The sequence below is a fragment of the Garra rufa genome, chromosome 21 (assembly GCF_049309525.1).
Source record: "Garra rufa chromosome 21, GarRuf1.0, whole genome shotgun sequence".
NCBI classification, from domain to species: Eukaryota; Metazoa; Chordata; class Actinopteri; order Cypriniformes; family Cyprinidae; genus Garra; species Garra rufa.
The window spans coordinates 573,896-595,623 of NC_133381.1; the positions used below are offsets into that span (position 1 = coordinate 573,896).

The window sequence follows — 21,728 nt, forward strand, 5'->3', positions numbered from 1 at the left end:
ACTTTGACAATATTATTTACAAGTCAATTTACAGTATCATAAAAACACACTTACTTGTAGGTTTAAAATGGCCTAACTACAAGTATTTCACCAAAACATATATTTAAATAAGAATTACTGCGCTCTGTCTGTTTGCTGACTGAAGTTTACGTATTTTAGCAGAGAATCAGAGCATGCATTTTAGCAAAACATGTTTTAATCAGAATTATTGCATGTCGTCTGTTTGCTATCATTCACTGAATTTGATGAATTTTAGCAGATGCACTTCTGATAGCAAAATGGACTTTTCTAACATTTAAAGATATTTTAAAGCCCTTAATATAAGCATATTGCATATTTAGGACAGATTAGATGATGATATTTTCACCCAGCAGCTTTGCCCTCTGCTATTCTACAGATGCACTCATATTAAACTAATTGACATCAATATAAGCATCCTCATTCCATACCGTTTACAAAAGATATATTGCCCAGCCCTGACTGGAAAGGGCCTGCGACTCGCTGCAGGAAGCTCTGCTGTGTTTCTGATCAAACATCTGAACTCTGGACAATAATAACAAAAGTCCACACATTGCTCAACCAGACGTTTCTTCCTGGAAATGCAGTGCGTTTCAGACCAGTGTGGTGCTGTCCAAACCCCACACCCTTTTTGAAGAAATACCCCCTTCTGATGAAGTCTGTTATATAACGTTGTATAACAGTCTGACTGTCCACCATCAGATATTTCACAAATATCTCAGTCAATGATTGCTGGAGTTTGGTTAAACATTGAGCAGCTTTTCAAACTGTGATTTCCTTATCTGCTTTCTGAGCTTCAGAACATTGCGTTTACAGACTAAATGAACACTTATATCATGTTTGCACTGCTGTATATTTCTATAAGGGCAATGCAGTGACAGATCAGACAGATCAACTATTCATTTCAGTTTACATGTCAACACCTGTGGATGGAAACGATACCTTAATAAAATCATGTTTTAATGAAAATGTTTGTATTTATATATGTACATGTGCATGTTACATCTATGTGAATATGCATATTAAAAATATGTTTTATTATTAATATGCAATGATAATAAACACAAATAGGCAATTGATTGCCTAAATATATTGCAACAAAACATTAAATCAAGCCTGCTATTTAAAAATAATAAAAATCTATTCCTTTGTAGAATGTAATAATTGTGTTATTATTTATATTTATTATGTAATTTAAACATTATTACTAATATAATAGATATTAGAAAAAATAAATAAAAAAATAAAAAATTTAAAATCAAAAGTTTGAAATTAGATTTTTAATTTTTTTTCTGCTCATCAAGGCTGCGTTTATTTGATTAAAAATACAGAAAGAAACTGTAATGTTATAAAATATTATTGCAATTTAAAATAGTGGTTTTCTACATTAATATACTTTAAAATAGAATTTATTTCTGTGATGCAAAGCTGAATTTTTATCTGCCATTATTTCAGTTTTCAGTGTCACATGATCCTTCAGAAATCATTCTAATATACTGATTTATTACTTTTATTATCAATGTTGGAAACAGCTGTGTTGCTTAATTTTTTTGGAACCTGTGATTCTTTTTTCAGGATTCTTGATAAATAAAAGGTTAAAAAGAACAGCATTTATTCAAAATCGAAATCTTTTCTAATGATAGAAGTATTTGCCATCACTTTTTATCAATTTAACACATCCTTAGTGAATAAAAGTATTAACTTCTTTCAAAAAAAGAAAGAATAAACACTTACTGACCCCAAACTTTTGAACAGTAATGTATATTGTTAGAAAACCTTTCTATTCTAAATAAAAGTTTCCAACGTTGATAATAAATCAGCATATTAGAAAGATTTCTGAAGGATCATGTGACACTGAAGACTGAATTGCTGAAAATTCAGCTTTGCATCACAAGAATAAATTACATTTTAAAATATATCCTCACAGAAACAAGTTATTTTGAATTTAAATAATATTTCACAATTTTATGTATTTTTCTGAATTTTTGATCAAATAAACGCAGCCTTGATAAGCATAAGAAACATCTTTTAAACCATTAAAAATCTTCCTAATCCCAAACTTTTGAACAGAAGTGTATATTATTACAAAACCTTTCTATTTTAAATAAATGCTGTTATTTTTAACCTTTTATTGATCAAAGAATCTTGAAAAAAGAATCAAAATATTAAGCAGCACTACTGTTTCAAACATTGATAATAAAGTAATAAATCAGTGTTTTAGAATGATGCTGAAAATTCAGCTTTGCATCACAGAAATAAATTACATTTTAAAATATATCCTCACAGAAACAAGTTATTTGAATTTAAATAATATTTCACAATTTTATGTATTTTTCTGAATTTTAGATCAAATAAATGCAGTCTTGATGAGCATAAGAAACATCCTACTGATCCCATTCTTTTGTGCAACAGTGCATAAGCAATACATCAGTGTATTACTGCAGGTCTAACGAGCCAAACAGCTTTAAAACAGCTGATTAACACAAATGACTGCATTTTCAGCAGCTGAACTGAATGTTCTTTCCACCCATGAGAGAGGAGAGCCCTTATATGAGCACATGATCTCAGACACACAACTGGAGCTGCTACACGACTGATCTGATGCTGTTTCTGCAGCCAAATGCACGCGCTGTTCTCCTGACAGATGGAGAAGTGAGGGAACGTGATACTTCCACATGTGCACGAGGGTTTAAACACTACCTGCTGAACAAACAAGCCTCACGCCGCGTCCAGAACCGCAGGAGGCCATCAGACAGACAACAGACACGCACATCACAGATACTGACAACATAGTACTGCTGGGAATAATGGGGAATATGATCCACACTATGTGATCTAAAGCATGTGTGATAACGTCTGTACTGGCCAATCAGCATCCAGCAATTTAACTAAAATTCAAATGGAAATTGAAAAGATTAAAAAAATATTTGAATACATTTTATTTACTATTTCACATTTTATTTCACATGAAAATAGAAAACTTATAAATAAATAAAATTAAATAAAAAATATTTAAGGTATTTATAATTACAAAAACACACAAAAAAAAATTACAAAAAAAAACTAAAATGTAATAAAAGCATTTTATTTATTTCATTTAAGAAAAAATAAGTTATTTATTATTTACATTTATTATATGTTATTTAAACATTATTATTATTATTATTATTATATACGCCAATAATTAATAATATATCTTTCTCTCTTACTCTCTCTCTATGTATATAGAACTAATAAATCAATAAGGGTTATAGCAATTAGGAAAAATTTTAATTATACTATTTACAATATCTCTGTAACAGCAATTAAGAATAATATATATGTAAAATAAAAATTAAAAATATTACAAAAAAATCTAAACAAAGTAAAAACTAGAAATCAATAAAAGCATTTTATTTATTTTATTTAAGAAAAATAAGTTATTTACATTTATAATAAACAATTATTATCATTATTATTAAATGTTTGTTTTGTTATTTATTAATTAATTTTATTTACTGTTATTTTACTTCACACGACAATAGAAAAAATATCAATAAAATGAAATTAAAAATATGTAAGGTATTTAAAATGACAAAAACACAGAATAATATAACATTTTATCAAAAATTAAATATTACAAAATTGGAATGTAATAAAAGCATTTTATTTATTTGATTTATTATGTGTTATTTAAACATTATTATTATTATCATATACACCACTAATAAACTAAAATTAAAGCTGCAAGCAGCGATGAAAGGGCCCTCGCACCCGGGCTCACCGCTGACCGATGGCTTTAGGAAAACAGCAAACGGTGGGCAGTATGCTTTTAATTTAGTAAATATAGAAAAAATATGTCAAAGGTCATTTATATGTGCCAAACTTCCTGCTGCCAGCTGGTGGCGCTATGCCTATAACTAATTATTGGCATGTAGATGTGTTCAGGCCAGCACTTATGAACATATGAAGTTTGGTGCAGATTGACCTTAGTACGTTTGAGTTAGTGTAAGATATGATATATCCTAATGCCAACAGGTGGCGCTATGATAATATCTGAATATTGGCCATCAGATGTGTTCAGGCCAGGACTCTTATCCAACATGTGAAGTTTGAGGCAGATCGGACATTTTATGGCTGAATTACAACAACTTTTATTTCCATGGTGAAACACCAAACTTTGTCAGGCCGCCACAGACACGCCCTCTGACAAAAACTCTAGATCTTCGCAATTTAATGCCACAAAGGCCTTTAGATTAGACAGACCAAATTTGGTGTTGATCTGAATAAATCTCTAGGAGGAGTTCGTTCAAGTACGAGGCCTGAAAATGGCGAAAATGACACAAATTTTGCTGAGAAAATTAAAAATAATCAACATCATGTTGGGTTTTGGATTTAGCTCCAAGAGGCTTTTTTGTAGGTATTGGTGTGTTACATGTGTGTACCGATTTTTGTGCATGTACGTGAAATGAAGCTGAAAGCGCACACCGCTGAACGTGTAAAGGTGACGCTATCGAGCCATTTTGCCACACCTGAAACCCATATCACATGTAAATTTTCGCCATTATGTGTGTGCAAAGTTTCATGAGTTTTCGGGCATGTTTAGGCCCTCAAAAATGCGATTCATTTTGGAAAATAATATTATAAAATTATATTTTTATATGAACAAAATTGTATTGAATTTGTTAAATCTAAGTGATAATGCGGGTATTTTATTGATATCCATTTTCATATTTTCCAAAAAGGAAACTGTCAATGACTCCATTATCAGTTTTAATCTCAAACTCACAATTTATATTTTTTGTTCTATCTTATGTAATTTAGTTTCTTAAGTAAATGAAAACAGGACTGAGGGTTTCTGAGAAGCACTGAGGAAATGTGCTGCACGTGATTTTTTGTGCAGAACAAACATGTAAACATGGTTAAATCAAGATGCATTTACGGGATCTGTCAAAACAAAGTAGTTTTCTGAGAGATGTGCTAGAGGTGAGCGTAGTTTGGCGTGTTTGCGTGGCAGAGCTTTGCTTCATGTTGCAGTGCGTTGCGTTTCTGGTTTTGATGATGAACAGCCCATCGCGTGCGTTACGCTTCTGAGCAGCCGAGTAAAGCTCGGTAATAGGAGTTGCTGCTTATGACTTGCTGGACCGTGTCCATTGTTTTAATGTCAATAATAAAATAACGAGGATCTCCCCTGTCTACCGTCTGACGTGAGCGGAGAAATATTCCTGTGTTGCCTGACTTTCTCCACGCTTTTCAAACCCTTCCAAGGTTTATTTTTCTTCTTGTTCTCCTTTTGCATTGATTGATTGAGCTTTTTATGGTCTAGATGCATTATTCACTAACTTGAGAGCGAGTATAAGTCATATTTGGAAAGTACAGCCAGTTCTCGTTCGCTTTTGATGCATGTTTTTCTTTCTGTAAACTTTAACCAGCGTTTCTAAGATCTTGAGCTGCTTGGCCGCAGAGCGAAGTGATGAAATGTCACATCAGGGTTATTATCGTTAAGCAAAACTAAAACTAAAACCATAAAAAAAACACTGTCATTACTTGAAATAAACATGAACTGAAAAAAAAAAGGAATAAGCTTATTTTATTTTCAACTTGAAGTACTAAAATAACTCAAATTAGAATATGAAATGAATAAAGACACTCAAATAAAAACTATAAAAATTACAAAAAAAATTACCAAAACTTTAATTAAATAAAGAAATAATTAAAAATATATTTTTTTTTTATCTTTTCCATTTTCATTAGAAATGTAGTTGTTTTTGGCATTTTTGTGGCAATGACCATTTCAATTTTGGAAAATATGAAAATAAATATCAATAAAATACCTGTATTATCCTTTACATTTAGAAAAAGGTTCAATAATAATAATAATTACTATTATTATTAACAAAAATTTTATTGGAGTCAGAAAAACATTAATTTAATACAAAAGGATTTTTTTCTGACCAACTCACTTTATTTCGATCAATTCTTCTTCTTATTTTCTGTCATTTTGCATCACAAGTAAATGCATCTTAATTTATTAATGTTTATATTGTTGCACTGGAAAACAAGACCAAAAAATCACTTTTGCATAGAAAGAATGAGGGTTTTTGGAGTATTTTTAGAAACTTCTATATTTTGTCTTGTTTTCATTTAGTTTTACATTTTTAGAATAAAAATGACAAAAGATATGGAGTCTGATATGGAACTTCAAAATGTTTTGAAAAACGAACACATATCCGCAGATATGTTTAGAAAATTCAACTTCATACAAAAGGAAAACTAAATTATTTTCCTGACCTAATTGTCAGACATTTGCTCTTGTTTTAAGCATGAACTCACTTCATTTTGATCAATTTCTCTTTTTATGTCATTGTGCATCTCAAAAAACTTATCTTTATTTATGGATGTTTATATATTTTTAATGCAAAACAAAACTAAATAATAAGAAAGTCACATTGCGTCACTTTTACAGAGAGAGAATCGTTACACGCTCAGAAAACTCAGTACTTTAGTCTTATTTTGTTTTCTAAAAAAAATGATTCAAATGAGGCGAGTTTATGCTTCAAACAAGAACAAATATCTGCAAATGGGGTCTGAAAAATACAGTTTATTCAAAAGGAAAACAAGTTTATTTTTCTAACCAAATGGACACATGTGTGTTCTTGTTTGAAGCATAAACGCACTTTATTTTAATCAATTTATTTCTTATTTTCTGTCATTGTGCATCTCCAGTAAATGCATCTCCATTGAAGAATGTTTAGATACTTGTGCTGCAAAACAAGACCAAAAATAAATAAATCAATAATAGGAAAATCATGTTTTGCAATGCAAAATTTTACTTTTGCAGAGAGAGAGAGTCTGTGTATTCTCTGAAGACTCAATATTTAAGTCTTGTTTTTATTTACTTCAAATAATATGGCAAGATAAGATAAATTGATCAAAATGTAGTGAGTTTATGCCGACAACAAGAACAATTATCTGCAAATGGAGTCTCGAAAAAAATGTTTTCTGACCAAATTGTCAGATCTTGTTTAAACCATGAACTCCATTTATTTTCTTATATTACGTCATTGTGCATCTCAAGAAAACATACCTTGATTGATGAATGTTTATATATTTATGCTAGAAAACGAGCCAAAATGCAACGAAAAATGTCACTTTTGCAGAGAGAAAATCGTGTATTCTCAGAAAACTCAGCATTTATGGTTTATTTTCATTTTCTTTAGAATAAAGTAAAATGATAAGTCATAAAATTGAGCAAAATGAATGAGTTTATGCTTAAAACAAGAACAAGTGGGGCCTTAAACATATACAAAACAAATAAGATGATTTTTTTTATATATGTTCTTTTTTTAAGCATTAAATCACTTCATTTCTATCAATTCATCTTTTGTCATTTTGCTTCTCCCTAATTATTGTATATATATACAATATTACTATAATATACTGTATTGTACTGGGAAAAAAAGACCAAAAATATTAAGAAATTAAGAATTAATTATTATCATTATTATTTAATAATAATAAAAATGTAAGTATATATATATAATTGACTAATAATATAAACATCTATTAGTAAACATACTACTACTAATAATTATTAAATATTTATTATTGTTAATATTCATGCCTTTATTATTAATTATAATAATAATCTTATTACCTTAAAAAATAATACAATTATAACAATTATTATCATTATTAATTAATTAAAAGTATATTTAAAAAAAAGAAGATGATAGTATGTCACATAATATAATATTGTGCTGTAAAAAAAAATATGAATAATTAATGAGTTTGATTTTGCAACTTAATAGTAAAACTGCAATACTAATATTTATGTTATAATTTTCACTTTCAAACATTAAATCATTAACAAAACATGTTTAAATGCTTCTTTTTACAGTATAATGAACACACACCCTAATTATTGTGTATACACAATATTGCTATAATGTACAATATTGTACTGGAATACAAGACCAGAAATATTAAGAAATCCTGAAACTTTAATATCACTTTTGCAAAAACAATCAATATATTCTCAGTTTAAAGGGTCTTGTTTTCAAAAAAAAAAAATAATAATAATAATCACAATGAAGTGAGTTTACTTAAAAAAATAAATAAATAAATCTCCCAATGGAGTTAGAAAAATAAACTTAATACAAAACAAGTTTAATTTTTTAAACCAAATGGGAAATCTTGTTTTGAACATAAACTTGACCTTATCTCATTGTGCATCTTGATTTAGGAAGGTTTAGATATTTATATTGGAAAACAACTAAAACATTGAGCAAGAAAATCACTATCACTATTTAAATATGCCTCCCTCAGAGCACCAAATCATCTAAAAATCACGGTTCTCACCGCAAACATCACGGGTCAACTGCCCATCCAGCACATAAGATCACACCGGCCTTCCCAGAAACCCCTCCGTCTGAGGAAAGCCAACAAACCTCGGGCTGCCAAGAGCAAAACAGGAGCCGCGAGCCAGTTTTTATTCTGGGGAAGAATGTGGCATTCAGTCAAGCTCTATAGATATGGCTGAAAAAGGCAAACTCCCCAAAATAGCCCATCCATCTGCTTCATGTTGTGTCTGGCAGGAACACCGACGCGTTTGACAGCAAAGAAAAACAGACCTTTCTCAGACTCCCTGAGTTTGCACTTTTATCTCAAAGTGCACGAGTAGATCAGCGAGAGAGGACGCCATGATTTATGAGCAAATGTACTGGGAAGACTAATTATGCAATGGTTTTTGCGATATATATATTTGCAGAAGCGACCCAATGAACAATGCATCGGGTGTTGGTCAGCCCACTATGACCGCTGATGTATGTGACTCACGTCTTGGAGGTTTGAGCATTTAGAAGAGGAGTGACAACTGTATTTAGCTGCAGTGTGAACATGGCTCGATGGTAGAGAAATGAAACTGAGTAAATAGATTAGGGTATGATTTGGCCCAAAAAGATGCAAATGCAATTATTTAGTCATATGACTGAATTTGGATGGTGGTATTATACACATTTATTTATATTACATATTTATATTATAAACAGCATGCACTACTACCACCACTACTAATAATAATAATAAAAATAATATTTATTATTATTTTATTGTTGATATTGTTATTATTCTAAATAATATTACATTAATTATTACTATTTAATATATATATTACTACTCTACTACTACTTAACTACTAATACTCTACTACTCTTCTACTAATACTTTACTACTACTACTCTACTACTACTTATTTACTACTGATAATCTTCTACTACTACTACTCTTCTACTACTAATCTAATACTACTACTCTACTACTATTACTCTTCTACTCTACTAATAATAATCTAATACTACTACTACTTTACTACTACTACTACTACTACTACTACTCTACTAGTGCTTTACTACTACTTTACAACTAATCTACTACTACTACACTACTAGTACTGTTCTACTCCACTACTACTCTTCTACTCTACTACTTATAATCTAATACTACTGCTACTTTACTACTACTACTCTGCTATTACTTTACCATTACTCTACTACTACTACTACTACTACTACTACTACTACTACTACTACTACTACTTTACAACTACTCTACTACTACTCTGCTTTTACTAATACTCCGCTAGTACATTACTGCTACTCAACTTCCACTTTACAACTACTCTACTCCTACTTTACTACTACTACTACTACTACTACTTTACTACTACTTCACTACTACTACTACTCAACTTCCACTTTACAACTACTCTACTCCTACTTTACTACTACTACACTACTACTACACTACTACTCTACTAGTGCTTTACTACTACTCTACTCCTACTTTACTACTACTACTACTACTACTACTACTACTTTACAACTACTCTACTACTACTACACTACTAGTACTGTACTACTCCACTACTACTCTTCTACTCTACTACTTATAATCTAATACTACTGCTACTTTACTACTACTACTCTGCTACTACTACTTTACCATTACTCTACTACTACTACTACTACTCTACTACTACTTTACAACTACTCTACTACTACTACACTACTACTCTGCTTTTACTAATACTCCGCTACTACATTACTGCTACTCAACTTCCACTTTACAACTACTCTACTCCTACTTTACTACTACTACTACTACTACTACTCTACTACTACTTTACAACTACTCTACTACTACTACACTACTACTCTGCTTTTACTAATACTCCGCTACTACATTACTGCTACTCAACTTCCACTTTACAACTACTCTACTCCTACTTTACTACTACTACACTACTACTACACTACTACTCTACTAGTGCTTTACTACTACTCTACTCCTACTTTACTACTACTACTACTACTACTACACTACTAGTACTGTACTACTCCACTACTACTCTTCTACTCTACTACTTATAATCTAATACTACTGCTACTTTACTACTACTACTCTGCTACTACTACTTTACCATTACTCTACTACTACTACTACTACTACTACTTTACAACTACTCTACTACTACTACTACTACTACTCTGCTTTTACTAATACTCCGCTACTACATTACTGCTACTCAACTTCCACTTTACAACTACTCTACTCATACTTTACTACTACTACTACTACTACTACTACTTTACTACTACTTCACTACTACTACTACTACTACTCAACTTCCACTTTACAACTACTCTACTCCTACTTTACTACTACTTCACTACTACTACTACTACTACTCTACTAGTGCTTTACTACTTTACAACTACTCAACTACTACTTTACTACTACTACTACTTGACTACTAGTCCACTACCACCACCAATATAAAAAATAATATTCATTATTATTTGTTTATACTTTTTATTATGTAATGACAATAATAATTAAATTTAAGCTTATTTGTTTAGCGCTTTTCACGGTGCAAATCGTTGCAAAGCAGCTGAAGAGAAAAATGAGGTTTCTACAATATATTTAGTAGCTTACTAGTGGTGACTACTGTTTGTCAAGTTGATGTACAAATGGCATAGACGTCTGGTAAAATCTGTAAATGACAATCAAACAGACGATGAACACTATTAACAGTAATGATTACATGCTGCAATCAAACTTACAGCACAATTTCATAGTGCTGTATGTATGATTTTTATTCCAAGATAATAAACAATATTTAATAGTAATACAAAATTTAAATTATTATTAATAACATTACTATTATGACAATATTTATAATAAAAAAAAATGTTTATTGTTGTTTACATAGTCTCAAGATGTAGTTTATATGCACAGCTATATGATATATAATATATATTTAACTTCAGTACTTTATCTGCAAACACAGTATACTCATGTAAAGCAATAATGTGTCAGATATTGATTAAGTGTGTCAGATATCACATCCTGACATGTTCAATCCCACATGGACACCAGCAGATGTTACAGAGAGAAGCTACTGGGAACAAATCTATCAGTTTACATATTTCTGGAACATCGAGTGAAGCCAAAATCTAAGTGTGTGAAAATCCTGCAGTCAGTAAAAGTAAATTGTCCAAATTACATTTCTGCTGAACAAGATGATTTCTGCTCAGTTTTGAATAAGCTCCCCATCCAAAATCTCCTATTAGTCATTTATTTCACGCTCCAAGACGTTTCACAACCGTCCGTGCCTTCGTAGATCACGCAAGCCCTGAGAATTTATCACAGCTCGGAGCCGTGAAACCAAACCCAATCCAAATAATGTAGATTTATTGTCGGAGCTGAGCGGAGGGAACAATTAAATGTTACGCGGAGGCCAATGTTTCTACCTAAATAACTCAACAGAAGAAAACCCTGCTTTGGGCTCAAGTGTGGCTCTTACTGACGGACAGAGTTGAAGATGATTGTGATGATATACATGATTCAGATATGAAATAATATGAAAATGGCCATTTTAGAGATGAATGATAACATAATTCTTATTTGTACAGTGTGCATATATAACAAAAACAAATATACATGTATAAAAAATAAATATAAATATGGTTATATTTAAAAAATATTATAATTAATAATTTTAATAATATTTATGTTGGATTAAAATGTCTGCATAAACTTCTTTTTATTCTAAGTTAACATTTTAAGTTGTATATCAACATGAGTCAATAAATTACTGCCTTTTACAAAACATTTTTTATTACTTATAAATTCCTACTATATTAATGATTTAATGTTTGAGAGTGAAGAGATTAAGACAAACATTAGAATTGTAATTTTACTATTAAGTTGTAAAATACAATTTTAATTATTACAATTATTAAAAAAATATATGTTTATGTTTATAGTACAATAATACACTACCATACTACAATACATACAACAACAACCACAATAATAATAATTATTATTATTATTAAATAATAATAAAAAGTATGAACACTTACTTAACACTAAAACTAATTAATACTAAATATTATTTTAATTTAATAATAATAATAATAATAATAATAATAATAATAAAGTATGAATGCTTACTTAGCACTAACACTAATTAATAATAAATGTTATTATTATAATAATTATAACTATTATTATTATTATTACTACTATTAAATAACAATAATAAAAAGTATGAACACTTAACACTAACACTAATTAATAATAAATATTATTATAAATTTAATAATAATAATTACAACTATAACTATTATTATTATTAAATAATAATAATAAACTATGAACACTAATTAATAATAATTATAACTATTATTATTATTAATAAATAATAATAATAATAATAATAATAATAAGTATGAACACATAACACTAACACTAATAAAAATAATAATAATAAGTTTGAACACTTAACACTAACAAAAATAATAAATATTGTAATTTAATAGTAATAATAATAGTTATAATTATTAAATAAAATTATTATTAATAAATATTATTATTGTTATTATTATTATTATTATTATCGTAAGAGTAACAATTATTATTATTATTATTATTATTATTATTATCAAGAGTAAAATTATTATAATGATCATTATTATTATTCGATGTTAAAATGTGTATAATCCACCATTCAAATAACAACCAAAATATATAACAATAAGAATCACATCTGCAGTTTTGGGCCAAATCACGCAGCGCTTATTGAAATATTTATTAAATTTCATCTTGCTATCATTGATCCACATTCACACTGCAGCTCAATACAGTTGTCACACTCCTTTCCCATTTCTACTTCCAGAACAACAAAACATTACTTTGATATCTGACCAGAACAACCAATAACACAGAGCTGAGACTAAAACGCATTATATATTATCTCAATTTAACAAACGTTCAGAAGTTCACCCTGAGTTCAGACGCAGCTGCATCAAACCCGTGAGACGTGAGTCACATACTGTACATCAGCGATCAGCGTGGGACGACCAGCACCCAACCCAAGAGCGAAACCCAGCTGCAGACCGGCCATCAACCCTGAAACCAGATCTACAGTCATGGATAGTCTAATGCAGCGACGCCTTCCCAGAATCCTGCCCGCGGTTTAACACCTCAGAGACCGATGGCACAACCACGCTTGCACTCCTCCGCTGGGAGGAATTATGAGACTCGGCCAGACCTCCACGGCGTCTCAGTTGACCCTGGTTTGCATGTAGAACACAGTGGGTAGATCTGACCTCCCTCATCGGTGACTCTGAGAGCAGTAAATGTGAAAATTACTCTGTTTTTCTTCACTTGCCTTTAACAACCTGCAGCCTGATGAAGCAATTCAGTGTCAGATCCCTTAATAACACTCATGCACGGTATTCTGGAAAATCCCACAACTTGGTTCCATGATCTAAACGAGGATCCTGGGGCATTAAATTAGTTTGTAAACAGCCACTATATCACACCTCATACAGTTGAAGTCAATTTATTTCCTTATTTTAGCAAAATAAGAGGATCATACAGTACAAAATGCACGTTATTGTTTATTTAGTACTGATCTGAATAAGACATTTCACAAAAAAGATGTTTACATATAGCCCACAAGAGGAAATAATATTGTTACAATTGTTAAAATAACAGAATTGTTTCTTAATACTGTGTTGTTACCTGAATGATCCACATGAGTCCCTTGTTACACTGTTCTTCAGAAACATCCTTCAGCTCCCACAAATTCTTTGGTTTTCCAGCATTTTTGTGTATTTGAACCCTTTCCAACAATGACTGTATGATTTTGAGATCCATCTTTTCACACCGAGGACAACTGAGGGACTCATATGCAACTATTACAGAAGGTTCAAACACTCACTGATGTTCCAGAAGCATAAACCATGCTTTAAGGCAGGTGAAAACTTTTGAACAGAATGCAGATGTGTACATTTTTCATATTTTGCCTTAATATCAGATTTTTTTCATTTTCATTTAGTACTGCCCTTCAGAGGCTATTGAAGATATTTCCCAGAAAACTAAATAAATTAAATTTAATCTGATTTTTAAATTCCAAATTTTTCACCCCCGGCTCTTAATGCATGTTTTTCCTTCTGGTGCATCAGTGAGCGTTTGAACCTTCTGTAATAGTTGCATATGAGTCCCTCAGTTGTCCTCAGTTTGAAAAGATGGATCTCAAAATCATACAGTCATTGTTTGAAAGTATTCAAATACGCAAAATGCTGAAAAAAACAGAATTTGTGGGAGCTGAAGGATTTTTCTGAAGAACAGTGTTCAGGACAAACAAGGGACTCATGAACAACTATCACTAAACAAAAAAACACAGCTGTGGATCATCCAGGTAACAAAACCGTATTAAGAATCAAGGGGATGTAAACTTTTTATAAATTCAAGTATTATTTTTCCTTGTGGACTTTATGTAAACATCTCTCATGTGAAATATCTTATTCAGGCCAGTACCAAATAAACAATAACATGCATTCGGTATGATCCCTCTTATATTGGTCAAACAAATAACATTTTGCAGATTCTGAAAGGGGGATGTAAACTTTTGACTGTATGTCATCTGCTTTATTTATTTGAAAAATGTGATGCAAAGGCTGCAAATTACACAAAACTGAACTAAATATATAAAATATAAACAGTTTTACACTTTTAGAAGAAATTATTGATGATTGTTTGTGCAAAAGCTGCAAACTCAAACTGCCAATGACTTACACAACTGTTCGTGTCAGACTATTCAGCTCACCAAGGCTGTATTTATGTTTAAAAATACAGGAAAAACTGTAAAAATTTTAAATATTATTTTAATTTAAAATAGCTGTTTTCTATGTGAATATACTGTAAAATGTAATTTATTTCTGTGATGAAAGCTGAATTTTCAGCATCATTCCTGCAGTCTTCAGTGTCACATGATTCTTCAGAAAATTCTAATTAGGCGGATTTTTTTGCTTCGATAACATTTCTGATTATTATCAATGTTGAAAACAGTTGAGCTGCCCAGTATTTTTGTGGTAACGGTCATACATTTTATTTTTCAGGATTCACAGATGAATAGAAAGTTCAAAAGAGCAGCATTTATTTGAAATGGAAATCTCCTGAAACATTATAAATGTCTTTACTGTCACTTTTGATCAATTTAATGCATCCTTGATGAATAAAACTAAACTTCTGAACAGTAGTGTACTTCTAGTGAACATTAAACAGGGATGGAAGAAAACATCATCTAAGACCTGCATCAGTTTAATGTCCAGAAGTCAGGACTGATTTTCCATATCAGTCGTTTTTATCATTACTTTACTGATGTAACTGGAGGCCTAAAGCTGTTCTGCTCCTGGATTAAATTTAGTACAGGTTAAAGACTTTTCTCCTGATCTGACTTATAGAGATGAGGACCTTAATGGATCAGGAACGGCTCCTTATTGATGCATTAGTAATTACTTTTTGCTCCCGTCCCAATTGTGTTCCGTTTTATAAAACAAAAATAATCAACAAGAACAATATGGTCTCCTAGGGTTAGTACAGTTAGCTACAATTAAAACAATTAACAACAAGGCAACATTTCTTATTTTCAGTTAGTGAATAAAATAACTTAAACAACTAATTAATTAAGATAATTTATTACATTTATATATTAAAAACTATATAGACATTTAAAAAAAAAAAACATAAACTAAAACTAAACGAATGACTAAAACACTCAACTATAGATTTACACTACCAGTCAAAAGTCTCTTCTGCTCACCAAGCCTGCATTTATTTTGCATTTATTTGAAATATTTTTACTATTTAAAATAACTCTTTTCTATATTAATATATTTTAAAATGTAATTTATTCCTGTGATTTCAACCTGAATTTTTAGCTTAATAACTCCAGTCACATGATTCTTCAGAAATCTAATATTTTGATTTGCTGCTCAAAAAACTATTACTATTATTGTTGTTGAAAACAGAATTTTTTTTCAGGTTTCTTTGGTGATTAGAAAGTTCAGAAGAACAGATATAAACATTATAAATGTCTTTATCATCACTCTTGATCAATTTAAAGCATCCTTGCTACTATATGATGTTTCAAAAGCTTTTTATTACAAATAAATGCTGATCTTCGGATTTTTCTATTCATCAAAGAATCCTGAAAAATTTTAATCAATTGTTTTAAATATTGATGATAATGATAATAATAATAATAATAAATGTTTCTTGAAAAGCAAATCAGCATATTAGAATGATTTCTTAAGGATCATATGACACTAAAGACTGAAGTAATGATGCTAAAAATTCAGCTTTGATCATAGAAATAAATTACATTTTAAAAGATATTATACAAAGAAACAAGTTATTTTAAATAGTAAAAATATTTCAAAATTTGACTGTTTTTGCAGTACTTTCAATCAAATAAATGCAGGTTTGGTGAGCAGAAGAGAATTCTTTAAAAAAAATAAAAATCTTACTGTTCAAAAACTTTTGACAGGTAGTGTATATCAATATTACTTCATTGAATTAGCTTTTATTTCATTTATTTGTAATTTTGCTTTAAGTTTTAGTAATTTTATAATGTGATTTTGCATGTTTGATTAGTTTTTTTTTTTTACTTTTCTTTTTTAGCTTTATATTTTTTGTTTTGGTTTTAGTGAGTTTGCAATTATTAGAAAAATTTCAGAAAAACTGACACAAAACCATTATTTATCTAACAATTTAGACATTTTTCCTTGCAATTATAAAAAAATCAGAATTTTAAGATACAAACACATTTAAAAAAGTCCTCTAAAAGCATCAGATTGTCACGACATACACGCAAAAACTTATTTAATGCAATTTATATAATACACTGTAATCTAGACATTTAAAATATAAACTAAATGTATTATAAATACATATATATTTATTAAAATATTTAAAAAACTTTGACTCTTTTTTAGCTTTACATTTTTTTTATTTTGGTTTTAGTTGTCTTGATTTTAGTACATTAACTCAAAAAAAGGTAATTGGAAAGCATTTCAGCAAATTAGAATGATCTTAATGGATCAACACTAAAGACTGGAGTAATGATGCTGAAAATTCAGCTTTGATCACAGAAATCAATTACATTTTAAAATATATTCACATAGAAAACAGTTATTTTAAACAGTAAAAATATTCTAATATTTGACTGTTTTTGATGTACTTTGGATCAAATAAATGCAGGCTTGGTGAGCAGAAGAGAATTCTTTAAAAAGCATAAAAAAATCTGTTAATGTATATTAATATTACTTTATTGAATTAACTTTTATTTTATTTATTTTTAATTTTGCTTTAAGTTTTAGTAATTTTAGTTTTAGCTGTAATTCGGTTTAATAGTAAAAGTTTAGTAGTAATGATTTTAGCACATAAACAAAAAAAAGTAATTAAAAATCAGAAATGTTGTCTTGGCAGCTACTAGTTTTTCATCTAATATTCATATTTTATTTCAACTTTATTTTGATTAACAAAAATGATACTAATAGTACATAGTACTAATAGAAAAGCAATCAAAACTGTCATTACTGATTGTAATCTTTTTTTATTATTTATTTATTTTTATTTAGTTATTCTTTGTTTTCCTGACTTTATAATATCTGTTGTATTTGTCTGTATCTGTTGTTTAAAGCATAAATAAAAATAAAGTAATAAAATAATTTTAGTTTTAGTTAACAATAACAACACTGCTCTCTCATCACAATCAGTTCAGACGACAAACTCACAACTGAAACAAAACCATTATAGCAACTCAAGCAGCTCAGATTTGACTTTAATAACAGCCAATGAAGATGTGAAATGTTCAGAAGAGATGGGAAGCGGGTCAGTGGGAGGCAAGAGTGCTGTGTTTTTGTGCAGGATCTCGTGCCAGTCACACATTAAACACACACACATCTCCTCCGTGTCGGGGCCGTAATGAGACTCGTGCTGGGGGTCGAGAGCCGCTCGTGTGCGTGTGTCGTGAGCTCCAAGTCAAACAAACCCAGCCAAGTCACTGTTCAGGAGCCTCACGAGCCGCCGGACCTGTGTGTTTACATACGGCCCTCTGACGGATCTATGAAATATGTTATTTAGATTGAACGCCAAATCCATAGGAATCATCTGGAACGCAGCGGTAACCTTAGACTTTTGTTCAACTTTACATAAAGGCGCACAGAAGCACTGACCACATTCACACGCTCGTTACTTTAAAATTAAACTGGGTTCAGCTGATTCAGCTGATTTACATGCATCTCAGTCATTCACTGACTTTTATTTTGTTTAGGGGTGCACCGAATGATCGGCAACCAAAATTATTCAGCTTAAATCTTCGAAAATGAAAAAAAAAAAAAAATTACCCTTGCCACTGAATAAAAAAAAAAAAAAGGTAATTGTGACTTTTTACCTTTTAAATAAAAAAAAAAGTAAATATATATTTAAATATCAAATTTAATGGGAAATAAATAAGCAAACATAAAACAAATCAACATTAGTTAATAAATTACTGACTTTCACAAAACTGTTTTCAAAAAGTTTTTACTCATAAATTCCTAAACTAGATTAATAAATGCTGTGAAAAAAAGTTGCTCTTTACTATAGTAAAACGAATTGTTAATGATTTAATGTTTGAAAGTAAACAAATTAAGATAATATTAGTATGACGATTTTACGATTAAGTAACAAAATGATTACAATTATTAATAAATATTTTTCAGTTCATATTATAAATATATATATATATATATATATATATATATATATATATATATACAACTAATAATAATTAATAATAATTAATACATAATTATTATTATAACTATCATAATATAAATATTAATTATATAAATATAATAAATAAAAACTGAGTGGGTTGAAAATTATTATAATTTAAAAGAAGCTTGACTTTTCATTTTTATATTTGGAAGTTTATATCTCACAACTGTAAATATTTTTTCAGTTCATATTATAAATATATATATATATATATTTATTATTTGACATATTCAATTAATAACAATAATAATTATTAAATAATTAATTAATAACATTAATAATTATTAAAAATACTAATAATTATTTATTTATGTATTATTAATAATTAATACATAATTATTATAATTATAACTATCATAATATAAATATTAATTATATTAATATAATAAATAAATAAATAAAAACTGAGTGGGTTGAAAATTATTATAATTTAAAAGAAGCTTGACTTTTCTTTTTTATATTTGGAAGTTTATATCTCACAACTGTGAGAAATAAAGTCAAGCTTGTTTCCGCCACTGAATAAAAAAGTATTTTTTTGCGAATTTTTACTTTATATAAGTTTATATTTGAGAATTCTGACTTTATCTTGACATACATTTCAGACCAAATTCAAACTTTATTTCCCTAAAGAAAATGATCAAAGTTTTGCAATAAAAATCACTATTGAAAAAAAATAGACTAAAATGTAAAGTAAAAATAATGAGAATTTGGGGGAAAAGTGTTTAATTGTTTGGATTAAATGCAAACACAACACAATTAAGGCTTGATTTCTTTAAGTATAATAAAATAGATTTTTTCCCCAGTGTTTTTGTGTTATGACAGACGTTTGTGAGGGGTTTTTTGTACCTGTGGTGTGGTGAAGGCGCTCGCCGTCGGGTCGATGTGTGACGTTTGGGCCGGTTGTCCCTCCAGCCATGTGATTTTCAGAGGGTTTCCAGTCAGACCGCTCTCGTTTTTAAATGCCAGGTCCTGATTCAGAACACAGAGAAACGTCATTAAAACATAAATGAAATGTGTTTTTATAGTATGTGTCTATAATACATAAGTAAATGTGTTTTTTTATTCTTGCGAACAGACACACATGTGCTGAACTCAAACACAAAGCCCATTCTTTCCAGGCAGTGGCCGTGATTCTGGGATCGGGAACTGAACCACACGACAGAGAAGAACCACAAGAGTCCCGTTCGACGGTCACACGGTTAAAGACAATAACAGAGATTCTGCTTTCTATTACATACGGCTTCCTGCGCTTTATAAGCATGAGACTGGCATGATAGTGTCATAAAATTCATTCAGTGTGATCAGTAGAATTCAACATGATTTTATTCATTTAAAAAACATATAAATGAATAAATGAAATGATTCATACATATTGCATATGCAAAATAAAATGAAAACAATAAAAATATGCTTTACTTTTATTGATGATTTGTTTTAATTGATTACATTTTTTTTCACTCTAAAAAAAAAATTAAATCTGATTTTAAAACACGTTTAATTGGGTGAATTAAAGGTCACATTTTAAAATAACATTTCTTAATTATTTTGTAATATAAATGAAATGATTTATATATACTGCATTGCAAAATATAATGAAAACAATAAAAATGTGCTTTACTTTTATTGATGATTTGTTTTTATTGATTAATGTTTTTTTGACTAAAAAAATTAATCTGAATTTAAAACACGTTTAATTGGATGAATTAAAGGTCACATTTTAAAATAACATTTCTTAATTATTTTATAATAAATTAAAAACATTTATAATATAAATGAAATGATTAATATATACTGCATATGCAAAATATATTGAATATATAATAAAAAATATGCTTTACTTTTATTGATTATTTGTTTTTATTGATTAATTAATTATTTTTTTCACTCTAAAAAAATTACTTTTTTATCTGAATTTAAAACTTGTTTAATTGGGTGAATTAAAGGTCATTTTATAATAACATTTCTTAATTATTTTATAATAAATTTAAAACATGTACCAAATTTAAAATAAATAATAAAAAATATATATATATTTTTATTTTTATTTTTTATGTCTGGGTTTTTTTTTTTTTTGTTTGTTTGTTTTAATCAGGTGACTGAAAGGTCACATTTTACTCAAAGATCAAAAGAAAATATGCTTTGCATAAAGAAAATGATCTAATTTTCTATTGTAAAGAAAATCACCTTTGAGAAACAGACAAAAAAGTAAAAAAAAAAAATGTGTTAGGGAAAATCTGTTTATTTGTCCAGAAAATAATACTTTTCTTTAAGTAATATTAATAAATGGGTTATTCACCTTTGGTTTTGGGCATTTATATGTCTCCCCAATATGGTTTTTCTGATATTCTCCCCAACATGTGGATGATATACCTTAAAAATGAGCTTTTGTCTTCAAATGGTTGTGTATTTGAAGATGTAAAATACTTACAGCCGCTTTTGCAGATGCAAACTCAACCACAGCGCTGCCTTTCTTCTTACTGGATATCAGAATGTTCAAGACCTCTCCATACTGCAATGCAAACATCATAAAAACTCAATGTTGAGCGCTGCAA

At 29.3% G+C, this 21,728-nt stretch overlaps 1 protein-coding gene across 1 annotated transcript in view; it reads right to left on the reverse strand.

Annotated features, from left to right (window-relative positions):
- Window positions 1–21,728, reverse strand: part of LOC141295705 (dnaJ homolog subfamily C member 17-like) — an 80,742-nt gene that overhangs the window by 26,732 nt on the left and 32,282 nt on the right. The window contains exons 9-10 of the mRNA XM_073826967.1: window positions 21,605–21,685; window positions 20,023–20,145 (exon numbers count right to left, since the gene is read on the reverse strand). Of these exons, the coding sequence (XP_073683068.1) occupies window positions 20,023–20,145; window positions 21,605–21,685 (204 nt within the window). The remainder of the gene's footprint in view (window positions 1–20,022; window positions 20,146–21,604; window positions 21,686–21,728) is intronic.